The sequence below is a fragment of the Ursus americanus genome, chromosome 21, assembly GCF_024610735.1.
Source record: "Ursus americanus isolate L20-20 chromosome 21, mUrsAme1.1.p, whole genome shotgun sequence".
Lineage (NCBI taxonomy): Eukaryota > Metazoa > Chordata > Mammalia > Carnivora > Ursidae > Ursus > Ursus americanus.
The window spans coordinates 43,704,904-43,725,668 of NC_142147.1; the positions used below are offsets into that span (position 1 = coordinate 43,704,904).

The following is a 20,765-nucleotide window of genomic DNA, read 5'->3' on the forward strand; positions in this document are numbered from 1 at the left end:
TCTCTTGATTATGTGTGAGGAAGGACAGTCCTTATAAGGAAAATGTGCTGTCAAGAGGAAAAAAGACTGAAAGGCAAAAAGCAAAAAACAAAAAAACAAAAAAACCAACAAACACACCTTGTACTCTACCCACTGTCCATCTAATGAGCTCAACACCAGTCCCTCACCAGAGATCTTGGATGAGGTGACTATGGAGGTTCTGTGACCACTCTCCTCTACTCCTCTACTCTGGGAGTAGAGGCCCAGGGGACACATACTCTGAGGGGACATCAGGGCAGACAGCTGGACCAGCTTGTCTATGATGAGATAGCATAGCTCCAGAGCAGGCAAGGGTGCTGAGGTCATGTTTTGGAGCTTGGAAATTGTCAGAAGAGTACTCAGAGCTGAGAGGCTAAAGGACATGGTTAGATGTAGAAAGATACTCCTGTGGAGGACAACTCAGGACTAGAGGCAGAGATCCCAGGGAGGCAGTAGGCCAGAGGTCTGGACAGAAGACAATGGGGCTAGACCAAAGCCTGGTGTAGGGAGGGGAGGAGGCAGCAGGTGGGAGAGATGCTCAGGAGGCCTAGTGAACAGGCCATGGGGCTGGAGGTCCATGAAGGGAGTGGGAGCAAAGGAAGCATTTAAGTAAAGGTTGGGGAGCCTGGGTTGGTCAGTTGGTTGACTGTCCAATTTTTGATCTCAGCTCAGGTCTTGATCTCATGGTCAATGAGTTTGAGCCCTGTATTGGGCTCCAAGCTGGGCATGGAGCCTACTTGAAAAAAGAAAAGAAGCGGTGCCTGGGTGGCTCAGCCGTTAAGCGTCTGCCTTCGGCTCAGGTTGTGATCCCAGGGTCCTGGGATCGAGCCCCGCATTGGGCTCCCTGCTTGGCGAGAAGCCTGCTTCTCCCTCTCCCTCTCCCCCTGCTTGTGTTCCCTCTCTCGCTGGCTATCTCTCTGTGTCAAATAAATAAATAAAATCTTAAAAAAAAAAGAAAAGAAAGAAAAAAGAAAAGAAGGGAAAGGAAAGGAAAAAGGCAAGACAGGAAGGAAAAGAAAAGGTCCAGGGCTCTGCCGTGCAGACTGAAGGACAAAGAGGCTGTCCCTGAGATGAAGACCAGGGAGAAGGAGAAGGTTTTGGGGACAGACTGAGGCCTTTGGGGTCATGGCAAGTGTGGGAGGTCTGAGAGACTTCTGGAGGAGGCAATCCAAGAGGCTGCAGGAACATCAGATCTGGGGCTCAGGAGGGAGGTCAGGGATGGTCAAGCCGTATGGCACAATAGTCAGCAGTAAAGACCCATCAACAATATTACCTGCATTGATGCAAATAAGGAAAATGTGATAATATCCTGTTTTGTCCTGTCTTAGTCTGTTCAGGCTGCTATAACAGAATACCATAAACTGGGTGGCTTACAAACGACAGAAATTTATTTCTCGCTGTTCCGGAGGCTGAAAGTCCAAGATCAAGGTGCCGGCAGATTCCTTGTTTGGTGAGAGCCTGCTTCCTGATTCATAGCTGGCCATCATTTTGTTGTGTCCCCACTTGGTGAAAGAGGTGGGGGAGGTCTCTGAGGTCTCTTTTATAAGGGCATTAATTCAATTATGAGGGTTCCCAAAGGCTCCACCTTCCAATACCATTGCATTGAGGGGTTAGATCAACATCTGAATGGGGGGGGGGACACAAACATTGGGTCCATGGCAGAGCCCTTTTCATCAGCAGAATACACTTTCTTCTCAAGTGCACATGAAACATTCTCCAGGATAGAGGATATGTTAGGTCATAAAACATGTCTTCATAAAATGAAAAATACTGGGTTAAAGTGTCCTATTAAAAGGCAAAGATTGGCAGATTGAATTAAAAAACAATGATCTATCTCTCCTTTATGTAAATAAAAATGATGAGCATGCTGTGAACAACTGTACACCAACAAATAGAATAATCTAGATGAAAAAAATTTTTTTTCAAAGATTTTATTTATTTATTTGATAGAGAGACAGCCAGCGAGAGAGGGGGAGTGGGAGAGGAAGAAGCAGGCTCTCAGGAGAGCAGGGAGCCCGATGCAGGGCTGGATTTGAGGATCGTGGGATCACACCCTGAGCCGAAGGCAGACGCTTCACGACTGAGCCACCCAGGTGCCCCGAAATGAAAATTTTCTAAAAAAAAGATAAAAACTACCAAAACTGACTCAAGAAGAAATACTAAATCTGCGTATATCTAGAACAGGTAAGGAGATTGAATCTGTAATTTTTAAAAAATATTCATTTGTTTGAGAGAGCGCATGGGGGGAGGAGGGGCAGAAGGGGAGGGAGACTAGCAGACTCCCTGTCTGGTGGGGAGCCCGAGATCATGAATGGAGCTGAAATCAAGAATCTGGTGCTAGGGGCGCCTGCATGGCACAGCGGTTAAGCGTCTGCCTTCGGCTCAGGGCGTGATCCTGGCGTTATGGGATCAAGCCCCACATCAAGGCTCCTCCACTGGGAGCCTGCTTCTTCCTCTCCCACTCCCCCTGCCTATGTTCCCTCTCTCGCTGGCTGTCTCTCTGTGTCAAATAAATAAAAATCTTAAAAAAAAAAAAAAAAGAATCTGCTGCTTAACTGACTGAGCCACTCAGGTGCCCCGAATCTGTAATTTTAAAAATGTTCCAACAGAGGCACCTGCTTGGCTCTGTCAGTAGAGCAAGTAGAGTGTGCAACTCTTGATCGCGGGTTTGTAAGTTTGAGCCCTACGTTGGGTATAGAGATTACTTAAAAATAAAATATTAAAAAAAATGTTCCGGGTGCCTGGGTGGTTCAAGTCAGTTAAGCATCTTCTGCCTTTGGCTCAGGTTATGATCCCAGGGTCCTGGGATCGAGACCCGCATCAGGCTCCCAGCTGCTTGTTCTTTCTCTCTCTCTCTCTCTCTCAAATAAATAAATAAACTCTTAAAAAACTAAAATAAGATAAATGTTCCAACAAAGAAAAGTCTAGGACCAGATGTCTTTACCGGTGAATTCTACCAAACTTCTAAAGACTAATCCTTATTGAACTCCTCCAAAAAATTATAGAGGAGAGAACATTTCGTAACTTATTCTGACCCTCATACCTTTATAACAAAGCCAGACAAAGACAGTACAAGACAAGAAAACTAAAGGCCAATATCCTTCATGAATATAAATGCAAGAATCCTCAACAAAACACTACCAAACCGAGTTCAGCAGCGCAGTCTAAGGATTATTCACTAAGACCAAGTGGGATTTATCCCTGGAATGTAAGAACTCAACATACAAAAAAGTAACCAGTGTAATGCATCATATTTATAGAATGAAAGAAAACCATGATTATCTCAACTGATGCAGAAAAATTTTTTGACAAAACTCAACACTCTTTTATAATAAAAACACTCAATAAACTAGGATTAAATGGGAACTTCCTTAACGCAATAAAGGCAATATATACAAATCCCAAAGCTAACATCATACCCAGTAGTGAAAGACTGAAAGCCTTCCCCCAAGATCAGGAACAATCATGGAGACCCACTTCTACTTAATATAGTATTGAAAGTTCTAGCCAGAGGAGTTAATCAAGAAAAAGAAAATAAAGGCACCCAAATTAGGAAGGGAGAACTGAAGTTATCTCTGTAGATGACAGGATCTTCTATGTAGAATCCACACACACACACTGTTAGAGCTCATAAGTGAATTCAGTAAACTTGCAAAACAGAAAATCAACACACAAAGACCAATTGTATTTCTACACACTATCAATGAAGAATCTGAAAAGGAAATTGAAAAAAAAAAACAATTCTATTCACAACATCAAAAAGAATAAAATATTTACTAATCAGTTTGTACAGGGGTGCTTGGCTGGCTCAGTCCATGGAGCACGTGACTCTTGATCTCGGGGTTGTGTATCTGAGCCCCATTTTGGGTATGTAGAGATCACTTGAAAAAGAAAATCTTAAAAAAATAAGTTTGTACAAAGAGGTGAAAGACTTGTGTACTGAAAACTACAAAATCTGCTGAAAGAAATTAACACTTAAACAAATAGAAAGACATCCCATATTCATGAACTGAAAAACAGTATTGTTAAGAAGATAGTATTACCTGTATTCATTTGCTAAGGCTGCCAAAACAAAATACCACAGATTGGGTAATTTCAACAAAGGAGATTTGTTTTCCTACAATTCTGGAGTCTAGAAGTTCAATATCGAACTGTCAGAAGGTTTGGTTTCTGAGGCTTGTCTCCTTGGCTTGCCAATGACTGCTCTTTTGCTGTGTTCTCACATGGTCTTTCCTCTGTGTGGTCACATCCCTGGTGTCTCTGTGTGTCCAAATTTCCTCCTCTTTTTTTTTTTTAAATATTTTTTTTAGTTTATTTACCAGAGAGAGAGAGAGCATGAGCAGGGGGGAGGAGGCAGAGGCAGAGGGAGAAGCAGACTTCCTGATGAGCAGGGAGCCCCACATGGGGCTCGATCCCAGCACCCTGAGACCATAACCTGAGCCAAAGGCAGATGCTTAAGTAACTGAGTCACCCAGGGCCCTGAAATTTCCTCTTTTTATACAGACTCTTGTCAAACTGGAATATGGCCCACCCTAAGGGGCCTCATTTTAACTTCATCACCTCTTTATAAAGTCCCTATATCCAAATACAGTCACACTCTGAAATACTGGGAGGTTAGGGCTTCAACATTTATATTTACATATTAGCTCATAACGAGACCCAAAGTGATACACAGATTCAAGACAATATCAAAATCCCAGCGGCAATTTTGCAAACATAGAGAAATCTATCCTAAAACCGATATGGAATTTCAAAGAACCTAAATAGCCCAAACTATCTAGAAATAGAAGAGCAAAGTTGAAGGACTTATACTTCCTAATTTCAAACCTGCAAAGCTACAGTAATTAAAACAGTGTCATACTGGCATAAAGACAGACATATAGACCAATATAATAGAATAGAGAGCTCAGAAAATAAGCCTTTGCATATACAGTCAATTGATTTTTTTACTAGGATGCCAAGACCATCCAATGGGGAAAGGACACTCCTTTCAACAAATGATACTGGGAAACCCAGATATCCACATGCGCAAAAATAAGTTTGAACCTTACTTTATACCATACTCAAAAATTAACTTAAAATGGATTGGCTTCTTAAATTTAAGGCCTAAAACTATAAAACAGGTGAAAACCTTGACCTTTGATTTGGCAATGATTTCCTAAGTATGATACTAAAAGTCCACGCAACAAAAGAAAAATAGACAAATTGAACCTCATCAAAATTAAAAACTTTTGTGAATCAAAGGACTCTATCAAGAGAGTGAAAAGACAATCCACAGAAGGGGAGAAAATATTTGTAAATTGTGTGTCTGATAAAGACTAAAACCTAGAGGGGCTTCTGGGTGGCTCAGCTGGTTAAGTGTCTAATTCTTGATTTCAGCTTAGGTCATGATCTCAGGGTCGTGAGATCGAGCCCAAAGTCGGGCTCCATGCTCAGATGCAGAGTCTGTTTGAGATTCTCTCTCCCTCTCCCTCTGCCCCTCCTGCTCATGCTCTTTCTCTCTCTCTCTCTACCTCTCAAATACATACATACATACATATATTTTTTAAAGACTAATATCTAGAAGAAAAAGAACTCCTACAACTCAACAAAAAAGCCCACAAACAACCCAATTTAAAAATGAGCAAAAGAGGGGGCGCCTGGGTAGCGCAGTCGTTAAGCGTCTGCCTTCGGCTCAGGGCGTGATCCTGGCGTTCCGGGATCGAGTCCCACATCGGGCTCCTCGGCTGGGAGACTGCTTCTTCCTCTCCCTCTCCCCTGCTGTGTTTCCTCTCTCGCTGGCTGTCTCTCTGTCACATAAATAAATAAAATCTTAAAAAAAAATGAGCAAAAGACTTGAATGGACATTTCTCTGAAGATAAATAAATGGTCAATAGGCACATGAAAAGATGTCCAACATCATTAGTTATCAGGGAAATGCAAATCAAAACCATAGTGAGAGTTGGGGTGCCTGGATGGCTCAGTGTGTAGAGTGTGTGATTCTTGATTTCAGGGTCGTGAGTTCAAGTCCCATGTTGGGTGTGGAGCCTACTTAAAAATAAAATCTTAAGGGGCACCTGGGTGGTGCAGTCAGTTGAGTGTATGACTCTTGGTTTTGGCTCAGGTCGTGATCTCAGGGTCATGGGATCGAGCCCCCAGTTGGGTTCTGTGCTCAGGGTGGAGTCTGCTTGAGACTCTCTGTCCTCTCCCTCTGCCCCTCTTCCACCTCATGCTTGAGCATGCTCTCTCTCTGTCTCGCTCTCTCTAAAATAAATAAACCTTTAAAATAAATAAATAAAATCTTTTTAAAAAATGTAGCGAGATATCTCATAATACCTATTAGGATGTCTATAATAATTTAAATAACAATAACAGATATAACAAGTGTTGGCAAGGATGTGGAGAAATTGGAACACTCATATGTTGCTGGTAGGAAAGTAAAAGGGTTCAGGTGCTGGTAAAAATAATTTGGTGGTTCCTCAAAAAGTTAAACATAGAATTACCATATCCAGCAGTTCCACTGCTAGGTTTATCACCCAAAAGAATTGAAAACATGTTCTCAAACAAGTACATATACATGTATGTTCATATCAGCACTATTCACAAAGTCAAAAAGTGAAAACAGCTCAAATATTCATCAATGGATGAATTGATAAACAAATTGTTGTATATCCATAAATGGAGTATTACTCAGCCATAAAAAAGAATGAACTACAGATACGTGCTACAACATCTATGAACATGAAAAATATGCTAAGTGAAAATAGCCAGACCCTAGCCAGACACATATCATATTATATGATTCCATAAAATACTCAGAACAGGTAAAATACACAGAGACAAAATGCAGATTGGTGGTTACCAGGGGCAAGGAAAAAGCAGGGAATGGGAAGCCATTGCTTAAGGGACATGGAGTTTCCTTTTGTGATGATAAAAATATTTTGGTGATAGAGGTGGTATTTGTACTGCATGATGAATGCTAAATGCCACTGAATTGTTCACACTATTTTTTTAAAAGATTTTATTTATTTATTTGACACACACAGAGAGAAAGCCAAGCAGGGGGAGCAGCAGGCAGAGGGAGAGGGAGAAGCAGGCTTCCTGCAGAGCAGGGGGAGCCGGAATGTGGGACTCAATCCCAGGACCCCGGGATCATGACCTGAGGTGAAGGCAGTTGCTTAACCAACTAAGCCACCCAGGCGCCCTGAATCGTTCACTTTAAAAGGACTAATTTTATGTTATGTGATTTTCACCTCAACAACATATATATGACATGGTATTTACCAAGAATAAATATAGAGCAGTAAAATATAACAGATGACTTAAAATATGATTATTGAAGAGATTTTTAACATGACACAAATGTCTTTCATTTTGGCGGGGAAGTGATGATTTATTTAACAAATGGTTCTGGAAAAAATGACTACGAAGATGAAATCAGTTTTTTTAAGTTGATTGATTTAGAGAGCGTGTGCGTGAGGAGAGGGGCAGAGGGAGAGGGGGAGAGAGAATCTCAAGCCGACTATACTGAGCATGGAGCCCAAGACAGGGCTCCATCTAAGGACCCTGAGATCATGACCTGAGCTGATACCGAGTCAGTTGCTCAACTGCTTTTGTGGAGCTGACATTCTAAAGGAGAAGACAGTTGGGTTTGAGAAAAGGGGAGACGTTGAATAGGCAGGTGTGATATATACGGAGAAAACAGGAGTAGGGATAAAAAAAAAAAATGGGAATCCTCCGCGTATCTGTGGTATTTAAGGCATAAGACTGGATGATTTTTGTACAGTTTGTGCATATTTTTATAAGCTTGGAGAAAACGGAGAAGGATGCTCTGAGAGACTAGAGAGAAAGACCTCCGCTCAAATCTCAGCGGTTAGTCTCTGGGAAAGTTACCCAGCCTTTCAAAGCCTGTGTATAAAGTGGAAATAATGGCACAGCTCCACTACCGCCCCCTCTTGGCTTAAAGAAGCTCCTGTGAGGGTGGAACCTCGAAGACAGAAAAGTAGCGTCGCGAACGCCCAGGCTGAAGCCACGGCAGCCATATTGGTTACGGGAGGCGGGGAGGCGTTGCGACCTCTGCCATTTTCAGTTAGCTCAGGAGCGGGCTTCCGGTCACCATCTTGAATGACAGCAGAGGCGGGGCTCTGACTGACATGTCCATTAAGGGCCGGTCTCCTAGGGCACCTCCCCGAGAACAACTGAACGCGAACCGCGGCAGGCGGAGGTCGGCAGCCGTAGCCCCGCCCCCCGCGTTGGGCTCCACCTCCCGGCCCCACTTCCGCCGGGTGAGCGTCTGTAGGCGTCGCTGCCGTAAATCGGGCTGGAGGTTTGCCGCATCACGGAAGATGGCGGCCACGGCAGTGAACGGGACGCCGGGCACCTCGAACTCGGGCCCCGCGGCGACCTCGGGTGCAGTCTTGCAGGTCGCGGCCGGCATGTACGAGCAACTTAAGGGCGAGTGGAACCGTAAAAGCCCCAATCTTAGCAAGTGCGGTGAAGAGCTGGGCCGTCTCAAGGTAGTGTTTGGCGGATGCCGCTACAGGGGTCTAGACCTAGCCGAATTCCCGGCCGCCGGCGAGACCAGGGCGGGCTGGGGGATCCAGCACGGTGAAGGACTCGGAACTGCCAAAGTGCGAGCTTAGAGGGGTGAAGAAGAGGTTTGGAACGGATCAAACACGACCCCACAGTGTGTGTGTGGGGGAGGCGTGATGGAAATGTTCAGGCATTAACTAAGGGATTAAAGTTTTGGTGTTTGGAGGCCTAGCTGGATGGAGCGGCAGCATGGGAGTATTGGAGTTTTTCTGATGGTGGGTGCTCGACGAGCAAGTGGGTAATGAGGACTGGACAGGGTGATGAAAGAAGGCTGAGATGAAGGGTTGTGTGGTTAGACAAGACCAAATCAGGGTCTGAGAGATCTGGGACTTAGGGACGCATCTGGGGAGACGGGGGGGAAGCCGAGTTTTGAGAATAGGATTGAATCTAGAAAAAATGTTTGTTTTTTTTTTTTAAAGATTTTATTTATTTATTCGACAGAGATAGAGACAGCCAGCGATAGAGGGAACACAGGCAGGGGGAGTGGGAGAGGAAGAAGCAGGCTCATAGCGGAGGAGCCTGATGTGGGGCTCGATCCCATAACGCCGGGATCACGCCCTGAGCCGAAGGCAGACGCTTAACCGCTGTGCCACCCAGGCGCCCCTGAATCTAGAAAAAATGTTCTTATAGGAGAAGACCAAAATGGTGCTCTGGGTGCTTCAGACCGAGCGTGTTTGGGAAAGAGTACAAGTATTGTGGGCTGAACTAAGTCTCTGAATGGGTCGCGTCTGATAAATGATGTGTGGGTTGGACAACGGGGGGATGTTAGTTCCCTTCCCTCCTAAGTGTAGATTTGGGGGTGGATGGGAGGTGTAGCTGGGCCCAACCCAATGGATTGTGGAAAAGTTCTGCCAAGAACTGAAGGTGCTGGCGTCCCTCCACCCCCTTGATTCCATTGAGTCAGGCATGGAGAGTGTTTCCTGTTTCCCCAGTGGGGCTATTAATAATTGTAACATGAGTTCATCCTAAATGGGCATTCAGTGTGCCCAGTCCCTGTCTGAGTGCTGAGGACTGATCCTTTAAAACTCTGAACAGCCTTGAGTCAGGGATGATGATTAGTTCTGTTTTCTAGGTGGGAAAACTAAGGCTTAGCGAAGGTAAGTAACCTGTGCTTGAGGTCCCATCTTCTTTTTTTCCTTCCTTCCCTGCTCTCCTTGTCAGCTGGTTCTGCTGGAGCTCAACTTCTTGCCAACCACAGGGACCAAACTGACCAAACAGCAGCTCATTCTGGCCCGTGAGTGTCACTGGGGCTGGTGGGGAGTGATGGGGTGGGGGTGATGGGAGGAATGGCAGGAATGGTAGTCAGAAGAGGGACTCAGGCACCTCCTGAGAATCTGCCCTGTCACCCACAGGTGACATTCTGGAGATTGGGGCCCAGTGGAGCATCCTGCGCAAGGACATCCCCTCCTTCGAGCGCTACATGGCCCAGCTCAAATGCTACTACTTCGATTACAAGTGAGGATGGGTCCTGCCCCTGATTGGGTGGGGGCAGGGGGTTGTATGGTAGCTTTTAAAAAAAATAATAAATCCCTGGTTCTCCAGCCACTCAGGTCATCTTCTTTCAGAACTCCCTGTTTGCCTAGCTCTGTCCCCAGAGGCTGCAGGGTCAGGGGGTTGCTCTGGAGGTCCTTATCCTGGGATTGTACCAGCTGGTCTCTGTTGGCCTCCAGTCTGTTCCCCTGTCCACATGCCTACGCTGCATTTCCACTCCCCAGTGTAGCTACCTTTCACCTGCCCTGGCTCCAACCTTGCCCCCTTGGATTGATCCCCCATGGCAGCCAGTAGAATCTTTGTGACGGTAAAATTTGACCAATGTCGAAACGCTGATTGGAACCTGTCATGGCTCTCCATAGTTCTCAGGCTCCAGACCAAACTTTCCTGCCGCCTCCAATACTGTATCAGCCCTGACCCCTCTTACTCTGCCTCCCCTATCCCAGCCCAGTCCCTCCCTAAAGTCAGAGGGGTCTTGGTCACTGCTGCGTTCCAGTATTGCCTAGCACGAGGCTGGGCCCTGAGCAGGGATTCACTGAGTATGTGTTGAATACAAAACTTAATGTTTTTTAACTCAATGGTACCTGCATGGATTAATGATTAAGAATTTGACATCAGAAGTCAGACAAACCTGAGTTTGAAACTAATTTTGCAACTTCCTAATTATGTGGTCTTGGGCAAATGACTTCACCTCCCTACGCCTCAGTTTCCCCCTTAAAGTGAGGGTGATAACTCTTAATATTATAATCATAGCTAACACACAGTACTTATTTGAGTCAAGTACTGTTCTGATCACTGTACCTGGGTTAAGTCATCTAATTCATGTAACCCTTATTCACTTGTCCTACCTTCTATGAGACAGACGCTGTGGTAATACTCATTTTACAGTTGGGGAAACTGAGGCAGAGTCACTTTACTAAAGTGAGGTCACCTATTTGGGCCCCTATGACTTGTGACTTCTTCATGCCTCTCTGGGCTTCAGTTTCATTTGAAAACCCAAGATCCGATACTTCTGCAAGGAGACAGCATGGGGCAGTCATCAGGGTCCCTGGAGCCTAGAGTGGGGGGCTTATAGGTACTTGAGCCCTCCTTACGTTGGTTCTCCTGCCCTGGTCCACAGGGAGCAGCTCCCTGAGTCAGCCTACATGCACCAGCTCTTGGGCCTCAACCTCCTCTTCCTGCTGTCCCAGAACCGGGTGGCTGAGTTCCACACAGAGTTGGAGCGGCTGCCCGCCAAGGACATCCAGACCAATGTATACATCAAGCATCCTGTGTCCCTGGAGCAAGTGAGGCTGGGGAATTGCCTGGGGGGCGGGGGGGGAGAGATCTGAAGGTGGTGGTATAGGTACAGACATTAGGGAAGATTTCCTGGAGGAGGGGGCAGGGGTCACCCGTCTTTTAGCCGGGGGGACTCATTTGTTCATTTGTCCAACAACTGTTGAGTTCCAGCCATGTGCCATGACCTGTGGCTGGTTTTCAGACTGTACTACAAACAAAGCAGATTAAAATACGGGATCTGGTGGGCGTGACATTCGGATGAGGAAGCAGATAGTTAACAAAAAGATTAAGTAATCTTATGTGGTCTGTCAGATGTTAAGTGCTATGGAGAAAAACAAAGTAAGGAGAGTGGAGAGTCGGGGCAGGGATGAATTTTTTTGTAGGGTGGTCAGGGAAGGCTTTGCTGAAAAGGTGAGATTTGAAAAAGATTTGAAGGGGTGATGAACCCAGCCCCATTGACATCTCGGGGGAAGTGAACCAAGTAGAGGGAGCAGCCAGGCCAAGGTCCTGAGGCAGAAATATGCCTGGTGTGGCTGAGGGTAAGCAAAGAGGACAGTATTTCTAGAACAAGGTGAGCATGGTCAGGGAAGAGCTTTAATGCCTAAGGTTGGGAAGTAGTTCTTAGAGCTGAGGTCTCATGGGAGGATTTTGCTCTGGTGAGAAGATGGGAGAGAGCAGTTATGGCCGGCAGCACACCTTAGGCAGAAGAGTGGAGGAATGAGCAGGGGGTGCATCTAGCTCTGTCTCCCTCCTGTGGCTGGAGAATAGATAAGAGAATTAGCTATCAGCACAGGGCAGTTTGGAGAAAGAATGTGTGTGCTTGCCCTTGTGTGCATGCATATGTGTACAAACCAGGAAGGACTTCCTGGAAGAGGAGGTGCACAGTCCGCATGGGGAATGCATGACTATACACTAAGGGTGTTCTAGTGGAGGAGATTATGAAAGCACTGGGAATGTGGTGAGGCCTCAGCTGGTAGGCCCCTTGTGCTACCTCTTCCTCATCCTCTTTTCCTCCCCACCCCTGGCCTCTGCAGTACCTGATGGAGGGCAGCTATAACAAGGTGTTCCTGGCCAAAGGCAACATCCCTGCCGAGAGCTATACCTTCTTCATTGACATCCTGCTTGACACTATCAGGTGTGTGTGTGTGTTGGGGGCGGCCAGGGTCCTGTGGAGTTCAGAAAGAGCTTGGACTCAAGTCAGACAGCCCTGAGTTGAATCCCATTCTGGCCACTTGTGGTCTGGAGAGGCTGGGCACATCATTTCTCTCTTTTCTATGAACTGGAACTTATCATGAGATTGTGTAAAACAGCCCTCATCTCACTGTGGGCTGTTAATCTGTGTGTCCGTATGATCCGGGCTTGGGCTTGGCTCCTGGACAGTGCTCAGCCACAGGACCCAAGCTGCCTGTCTTAGAAGTGATCCAGTCCAAGAGGCATGTGACCTCACCTCAGGTCTCCTAAACTGTGGGACCCTCAGTTTCCTCTACCTTAGAGTGGGGCCATTAAGTCCCGCTCAGGGGTTGCTCCGTGCACAAGTGATATGACATGGGCAGGTGGGCGTGACATTTACACATCCCGTGAGAAATAAAAGGGTCCAGGTAGTGGCAGAGCTAGTTCATGGAGGCAGAGTGCCAGACTGAGATGGGTTTCCATTTCTTGGATGGCAAAACCAAGCCCAGAGATGTGGTGGGAGTGAAGAGGGGTGGCTTAGTGAGTTTAGATTATTTTTAAATAAAAAATATTTGGCTTTCCAAAATGAACAGGGAGTAATTATATAATGAATGTCTGCATACCTGCCACTTGGTCTAAGAGATAAAACACATCAGAAATGGATGCACACTCCCTGTCACTAACTTTTCCCTGGAGCTATCTCCTTCTTCGTTTTCAGTGACTTGATCCTTTGATGTTTTCCTACTTCAGTATTGATCTTGATGCCTCTTAACAGGTGGCAAGGAACCCTCCCAGGATCAGATCTAGAAATGGGGCACAGCACCCTTGTGTGTGTGTGTGTGGGGGGTGTTCTGTAAAGAGATCCCCTCCTGTGAATCCCAGGCTGGGTTTCAGACAGCCTGAAGTCCTCGTGGCTGGGAGTGGGATTCAGAGTTTGAGCCCAGGAGTCTCAGAGACCTGGACCCTGCTGTGGCCCTGGCTTTGCAACTCTGGTCAAGCTACTCCCCCTCCCCAAGCCTTGATGAAACAGGGCAGGAAGCATGTTCCAGCCGTCAGGGCTGAATTGAAAGGTCAGAGCTCACACGTGTCAGGCCTGGGAGGACAAGGCCTGGAGAGCTGTCTGTGCTGAGTAATGAGAACCTCGTCTTTCCTCAGGGATGAGATTGCTGGGTGCATCGAGAAGGCCTATGAGAAAATCCTTTTCACTGAGGCCACCCGGATCCTCTTCTTCAACACACCCAAAAAGATGACAGACTACGCCAAGAAGGTGGCTGGGGTGCAGGGCGAGGGGCCGTGGGGCCAGGGGTGCACTCACAGTAGGAGGGGAGGCTGGAGGGACTCGAGCAGGAATGCACATGTTTAAATCCAGCTGTGTGACCACAGGCAGGTTGCTGAACTTCTCTGAGCTTTAGTTTCCTGATCTGTAGTGTGGGCTGGAATTTAACATGTGGGGTGAGCTTAGCATAGCACCTGGGGTGAGCTTAGCATAGCACCTGGCAGGAGGCGGAGGGGGACGCTGGGGCTCAGTTGAGCTGTACCTGTTGAGCTGTTGTCCTTAATGAATTTCTTAGAGCTTTTCTCCGTGAGACTTTGCCTCATCTGGCCTGGGGTGTTCATGTAGGAGTAGTGCCTCTGGAGATGCTGGGGCATGGGGTGTAGTGACCCCAGTAACTGAGGAGGGTCAAGACCAGACTGGAAGAGGTGAAGTTGAACTTGAGCTATGGTGACAGCTGATGTTTAGTGATCATTTATTCTGGGCCAAACACTTCTCAGCACTTTATAGAGGTGTTGATTCACTGAATCCTCATAGACCCAGAGAAGTGTGTGAGTAGAGTCCTTGTTTCAAATATGGAGACACTGAGGCACAGAGAGGTGAAGTTACTTGTCTAGAGTTGTGTGGGTAGAGTAGGGTTGGCGAGGAACGTGAGCCAGGGCCCACATGGGCAGGTTGCTGGCTCTGTGGGGTGGGGAGGGAGCCTGTGTGATCACCCCACCCATCTGTCATCCTTCCCTTCCTGCAGCGAGGGTGGGTTCTGGGCCTCAACAACTACTACAGCTTTGCCAGCCAGCAGCAGAAGCCAGAAGATACCACCATCCCCTCCACGGAACTGGCCAAACAGGTCATCGAGTATGCCCGGCAGCTGGAGATGATCGTCTGAGCCCACCAGGCACGGGGTGGGGCCGGGCTTGCGGTACTTAAAGCAGTGGCAGGGCAGGGCTTCCTCCAATAAAGGTGGATTGACATTCTGTCTTCTAGGCCCTTGTCTCCCCTGGTGGAATGGTGGGGAGACAAGTTCCTTATCTTGGAAGAACATAGAAGTTTGGGGGCCCTCTCGGGTCTGAGATAACCCTCTGTTGGGTCAGCCTCTGTCCAGTGGCCGTTGCTGAAGCTCTCAGATGGCAGCCCATTACAGGGGCTCAGTGGCAGGAGAGCAAAGGTTCCGGGTAGAGGGATTGTTGCAGCCAGCTGTGGACCCACAGGAATACCAGGCCAAGGCACGAGTTTTTTAGCAAAGGGGGTGACGCATCACAGTTTGAAAAATGTTTGCAATTAAACCAGTTTGTTAAATGACATGCGAAATGGAACCCGTCTGTGGGCTACCAGTTTGAGACCTCTGTGGAACGAAAGATGTGGGCGCTGGCATGGACTTGCCCGGGTTCCCACTCTTCCTGAGCCAGTACTGTAACTTATGACCTCCTGGACCACCCCCAGCCTGTGTTTCCTGCCTTGAAGTTCTCGAGAAGGTATTTAAGGCAGAGTCCAAGTCTGGCTGAGCTGTTTGTGGGATGTGGGGTTTTCAACAAAGTCTTCCAGAGTCTGTTTCCGCATCTGGATAAAGGGAAGGAGCACCCCTGCTTTCCAGAGGGATTTGTGCTGAACATCTCAGCATAGCATCAGATTGGCTCAGAAATGGGGCTGATGGTATTAAGGGTAATGAGACTGCCTCACCCCTGGGGCCATCAGTCCAGGTGCTGGATGAATGGAACCTCCGGGATTTCTGTTTTGGGTCCAGATCCTTAACTCTAAGATGTGCTTTCACAGAGGCCTCTGCCCTAGCCCACCCCATCCCTTCACCCCTAAGCAAGTGACTGACAGGTAGCTAGACATCTGGATGGTTATTTTATTGTTGAGGGGCAGGCAGAGGGCACTGAGCAGACTGCACTCAGTTGGAATGGGTGGCCTGCAAGTCGTAGTGCTCCAGCCCGGCCACCAGGGAGCCAGCCAGCTTGATGGTGGCAACCCAGGGTGGCTCACTCAGGTGGTTGGTGGGCGTGCTCAGCCTAGGGGGAGGGGAGAGTCAGCAGGACCTGGCCATGTGGCCAAGCCCTTGTCCTTTCTAGGTTTCGCTTTCCCCATCTGTATGAGGGGCCATGTATGAATATCACAAAGGCAATCTAGGGCGGGGCTGTATCCACTTCAGTTGAGGAAGGGGGGCTAAGAATTGGTGATAGTGTGTGTGTCCTGTACTCCCCGCACCCATCCCTACTGAACCCCCAGGGGGTCCAGAGGAGAGAGTCTCTCAGTGATTCAGAATCTTTGGGAGCCAAGGTCAGATGAACCCTGGTGACCAGATTCCGAGATTCAGAGAGAGAGGGGGAGAGAGAGAGAGAGAGAGAGAGAGTGTGTGTGTGTGTGTGTGTGTGTGTGTGTGTGTGTAGGGGAGCTGTAACTGAGAGATACACTATCTCCTCTGGATCTGAGGACTCAGGTATAGCCTCTGCAGCACAGGGACTGCCAAAGCCTTGGGACACAGAGTCAGGAGAAGTTGCCAAAGGCTGGAGGGGTCAGGAGTGTGAGGGACTTCTTTGGACGTATGCATTCATCTCCTCTGCTCATATGCCAGGCTTGGGACATGGTCCTTCTTGGTGCCCTCAGGGACAGGGTTAAGGCTATGAATAGGGTCAGTCCAACTGGCACCATTTTCCCTTCCTGATGGCTCCAGATGGTCACAGGGACAAGGGTCAGCTTGGAGATCTGTATACCAAGAGGCTGGACCAAGGTGTTCCCTGTCTCTGGTCAGGGGTCAGTATGGTGTCAGTTTTTCTCTTGGTCCTGAAGGATTGGAGCTCAGCTGGGTTTGAGATAACGGGGGTCAGCTGGGGTCAGGACTCCAAAGAGCTGAATGGGACTCTGTCTGGGAAGGTTGGGTTCAGGACTTCAAGGGGTATACCCTCCCCTCCCTACTCCCCGACGACCTTCCCTCACCAGGCAGACACGTTGCGTGGTAGACGGCGGTGACGCGGCTGGTGGCGGCAGTAACACTTGCAGGGACAAGAGTTAAGCACCTGGAAGGGCGGCCAGTGGTGTGTGGTGCCGGCGTTAGCCAGTCCCGCTGGAGGAGTCCCGCCGCCACCACCGTCAGTCACGGTAGCTGCAGTACGTTCTCGAGGACCATCTCCGGGTGCGCCATCCTCACGGGTCGCCCCTCGGGCTGCGCGGGGACCCTTACTCCTGCGCGTGCGGGCCTTGATGGGCGCGGGCGCAGGCAGCGTTGGCTCCGCTATGGTGGGAGCCGGAGCCGGGGATAGGGCCGGAGCCGGGGCCGGGGCTGGGGCTGGGGCCGGGGCCGGGGCCTGGTCGGCATCCAAGGCGAGGGGCAGAGTGGGAGCCGGGGCGGGAGCCGGAGCCGACTCCAAGTGGCCCGGGCGTGGGGTGGGAGGGCGGGGCACGGGCAGCGGTGTTGGCTGGAGCACGGGCGGCTGCGGTGTCAGCGGCGGCGCGGGAGGCGGCGTGGGTGGCGGCGTGGGCGGCGGTGGCGGCACCTTCCGTGGGCTTCCCGGCCCCGGGCTCACAGGCTCGCCATTGACGGGCGCCGGGAAGATGAACATAGGCGGCGCCAGTAGGGCCGGTGCAGGCCTCCGGGGCCCAGGGGCCTGGTGCGTCTGCCCTGGCGGAGGCGGTGGGGAGCCCCAGGGCCCTGAGAGCGCCGCCGCACGCCGTCGGGGCACCCCGACACCGCCGCCGGCTCCGTTGAAACGGAAGTGGCGTTCAGGGCCATCGGGAGGGCTCACCCAGTCAAATTTGGGCTTCGAGCCTGGAAAGGTGGTGTAGGGTGGCGGCGGAAGGGCCCTGGCGTGGGACACAGGCGCCGAGGTGGGTCCAGAACACCCCTCGCCGTCTCCGTCACCGCCTTCTGCTTCCTGAGTCCCTCGAGGGACCTCTCCCGAGGGTCGAGTGGCCCCAGGAACCAGGGGCCCCTGCTTCAGGACCTCAGCGTACGAGATGGAACCAGAGGCGGCAGCGAAGAGTCCTCCGCCCCCGCCGCCCCCGAGCGAGGCTTTGGCCGCTAAGGAACTCGAGGCTGCTGCAGGGGCCAAAGGGGGCCCCGACTTGAAGGTGACTTTACACAGCAAACTCAGGCCAGACTCGGAGACCGCAGGCCGGGCCATTTCGCCCTCGCCCGCTTGGGGAGGCGCCCCTCTGCGGGCTCCAACGGCCGTCTGGCCCTCGCTGCCGTACCTGACCTGGCTTTCTGAGGGGGGTGTGGCGGGTGTGGCCAGAGCAGGAATGATTCTGTGGTCCGGGGGCTGCCGGTCGGAAGGTGGCGGTGGTGGCAGCTTCCGCGGCTCCAAGGGCGGCGGAGTAGGGGATGGGGCCCTCGGGACAGAGTTGGGGTCCTCTCGGGTTAGTTGCCGGGGCGGCGGCAGCAGCGGACGGAGGCTCGGAGGATCGCCCTGGCCGCGATGGCTCGCCTCCAGCAGACCGCGGATCCGGGGCACCGGAGTGCCCGTGGGTTTTCGCCACTTAGACGGCGCGGGCAGCAGGGTCCCCACGGGGGGCGGGGGTGGTGTGGAGACCGCCGCCGCAGCCGCCTCCTCTAAAAGGGGCGTCACTGGCGAGGGCAGTTGTAAGGTCAGGGGCAGGGGCGAGGGTGAGGCCTGGGGCTCCGGGGGTACCAGGATTCCCGGGGGCGCGGAGCTGCCAGGAAACCAGACGCCCAGCCCGCGAGCCAGGCGCATGGCCGGGGAGGAGGGGGTCACCTCGGGCTCCACCAGGGACGTCCGGCGGGAGTCAGAGGAGCGGTCCGAGGCCTGCTCTTTTCGGGAGCCCCCGCCCGCGGACGGCTCCGACTGCACGTTCCCCATTTCTGACGGAGGTCGGGGACTGTCAGAAGAGCTTCCGCCAGTCAGTCTGCTAAAACTGTGGGGACTCCGCGAGGCTGGCTGTATTTGGTCCTACCCGTCCACCCCACACGCACCCCTGTGTTCCAAGATCCACTCAGGCACCAGTCGCTAGCCGCACTCCTGGTCCCTGACTCAAGCTCAAGCGTTCTTCCCCATCGTCCCATTCAGCTACTGTCATGCCTTCTTTCTCATGGCCCCATTCAGCTGCTGTTCAGACACTTAGGCTCCATTCTCTTAGTGTACTAAGGTTCCGTCCCTGCCCCCTCACCCCACCCCGACTTGCCCCTCAGGTCACATCCCTACACTTTGACCACGTCCCCAGTTTCTAGGCTCCAAGACGCGGTCTTGCCCTCTTTCCTGTCAGTCACTCAGGCCACATCACTCGATGATTGCGCTCAGTAGCCTGTAAGGCCTGCAAGGAGTTCAAACTTCTCTCCCAGTCTTCTAACCTCGCTTGGGAGCCTCAGGCCCCGCCCCTGCTCTCTGGTCCCGCCCCCGATTGTCGGTATAGGGCCTTATCACCCGCTCCAGGTCTGGCCCCGCCTCCGCGGTCTTCTTGTCTTGCTAAGCCCTTAGTCCTCACCTCTAACCCTCCGATCCCTCTCTGTGTGTCGATCATTTGAGTCTCGCCCTCTTCCCAGGCAGCGGCAGATTTTCGTGCCTCACTTCTAAACTTTTCCGGCTCCTGGTCTACCAGCCGGCTTCAACACTCAGGCCCCACCTCTTTCTCCAACTCCACCCTGGCCCCGCCTTCGCCCAGAGGTTCCCACTCACCGACTCCTCCAGCCGACCGAAGTTCAGACCGCGGCCCCCTGGGCCCAGGGCGGGCGGGGAACGGCCGTAGCAGAAAATAACCGAAAAGAACGGGGGTGAAGCGGGTGATGGCAAGTGGGCGAGACAGCGGGGCGGACCCCGAGATCTAGGCCCCGCCCCCGGGCTCGAGGCCCCGCCCTCCCGTGAGCCGGCAAGAGGCCGGCCCCTTACGAACCTGGATCTCCCTTTGAAATATTCCGACGTCTTCTTCCTAGGCCCCACCCCTTTAGAATGTTATCCTTAGCTCCTCCTCTTTATAAATGCTCCACCCCTCGTCGTTAGTCCCTCCCTCGAGGCTCCGCCCATTACGAACACCGCTACGTAGCTCCTCCCTTTCAGCTCTCTCATGGGCCCCGCCCATAAGACAATTTAGTTCTAAACTCCACCCTTTTAGGACCCCACAACATCTCTTTCCAAGACCCTCTCCTTCCTCGGGCCTGCCTAGAAGGCCCATCCACCGTGGAGCCGCCCCTTCCATGACGCAAGGGCTTGTCCGCGCCCTCGGCGTCCTCACCGACTCTCCTTCCCAAGGCCCTCCGACCCCGCCCCCTAGCGAATGCTCCCTTCTCGCCCCACCCCTTTTCGAACCCTACCAGGTACTCAGCTCCTCCCATTTAGAACCCAAAGTGAAGACCCTCACCTCTTTAGAACCCTGAGACCAGGCCATGTCCCGGACCTTTCCCCACATCCTCAGGGATCAATGGCGCGGATGGGTGGGAAAGTGGGGGATCCTTTCTGGATCCTGAGAAAATGGGGGCTGGGGGGCTGTTCTCTGGGAGCCAGTGACGGGCTCTAGGACCCAGCGGGCAAGTACGCCCGCCTCGCGCTTACCCCTCCCCCAAGCCGCCCCCTCCCCCTCACCCATCTTCCAGGTTCCCCCTCCCTCCCCCGTCGCCCCGGCTCCCGGTGCCCGTCTCTAGCGCCGCCGGAACCAGCGAGGGAGCCGGAGCGAACAAGAGGAGGAGGAAGAGGAGGCCAAGTCGCCGCCGCTCGGAGCCCGGCCGGAGCCTCCCAGGCAGGTGCCAAGGGGGGCGAGGGGGCGGGGGCTGACAGACAGCCTGTCCTGGTGAGGGGGCGGCCTGGACCGCGCTGCGCCTCCTGCCCACCGGGGCGCCCCCCAGACCGCGGCTGGAAGGGCAAGGGGTTGGGGGCCCCGAAACTGCGCGGCAGCCATTTGGGGTACCAGTCTCCATTTGGGGGCCTGGACTTCTCCGAGGACGCCCCATTCATAAAATTCCGAACTGGACCCCCACCATTGAGGAACTCTGGGGACCACTCCCCCAGGGAAACAGATGTGT

The 20,765-nt window shown here is 51.3% G+C and overlaps 2 protein-coding genes across 2 annotated transcripts; one reads left to right on the plus strand and one right to left on the minus strand.

Moving 5' to 3' along the window:
• Window positions 1-8,138: 8,138 nt before the first annotated feature.
• Window positions 8,139-14,775, plus strand: PSMD8 (proteasome 26S subunit, non-ATPase 8). Its single transcript, XM_045785953.2, has 7 exons — window positions 8,139-8,513; window positions 9,751-9,823; window positions 9,942-10,044; window positions 11,201-11,366; window positions 12,393-12,493; window positions 13,684-13,795; window positions 14,550-14,775. Exons 1-7 carry the CDS (start codon window positions 8,151-8,153, stop codon window positions 14,685-14,687), a joined length of 1,056 nt encoding a protein of 351 aa, XP_045641909.1. The 5' UTR covers window positions 8,139-8,150; the 3' UTR covers window positions 14,688-14,775.
• An 861-nt stretch (window positions 14,776-15,636) lies between these two features.
• GGN (gametogenetin) lies at window positions 15,637-19,984 on the minus strand. The gene is made up of 3 exons (XM_045785940.2): window positions 19,429-19,984; window positions 16,736-18,634; window positions 15,637-15,810 (listed from the first exon to the last, which is right to left on the minus strand). Exons 2-3 carry the CDS (start codon window positions 18,613-18,615, stop codon window positions 15,693-15,695), a joined length of 1,998 nt encoding a protein of 665 aa, XP_045641896.2. The 5' UTR covers window positions 18,616-18,634; window positions 19,429-19,984; the 3' UTR covers window positions 15,637-15,692.
• Window positions 19,985-20,765: the final 781 nt, after the last annotated feature.

Coding starts and splice junctions, on each gene's coding strand:
- PSMD8 (XM_045785953.2), top strand. CDS start 8,151: ATGTCCATTAAGGGCCGGTCTCCTAGGGCACCTCCCCGAGAACAACTG. Junction 9,824..9,941: donor ACAGCAGCTCATTCTGGCCC/GTGAGTGTCACT, acceptor TGTCACCCACAG/GTGACATTCTGGAGATTGGG. Junction 11,367..12,392: donor ATCCTGTGTCCCTGGAGCAA/GTGAGGCTGGGG, acceptor TGGCCTCTGCAG/TACCTGATGGAGGGCAGCTA.
- GGN (XM_045785940.2), bottom strand. CDS start 18,615: ATGGGGAACGTGCAGTCGGAGCCGTCCGCGGGCGGGGGCTCCCGAAAA. Junction 15,811..16,735: donor CCACGCAACGTGTCTGCCTG/GTGAGGGAAGGT, acceptor CCCTCCCCCTAG/GCTGAGCACGCCCACCAACC.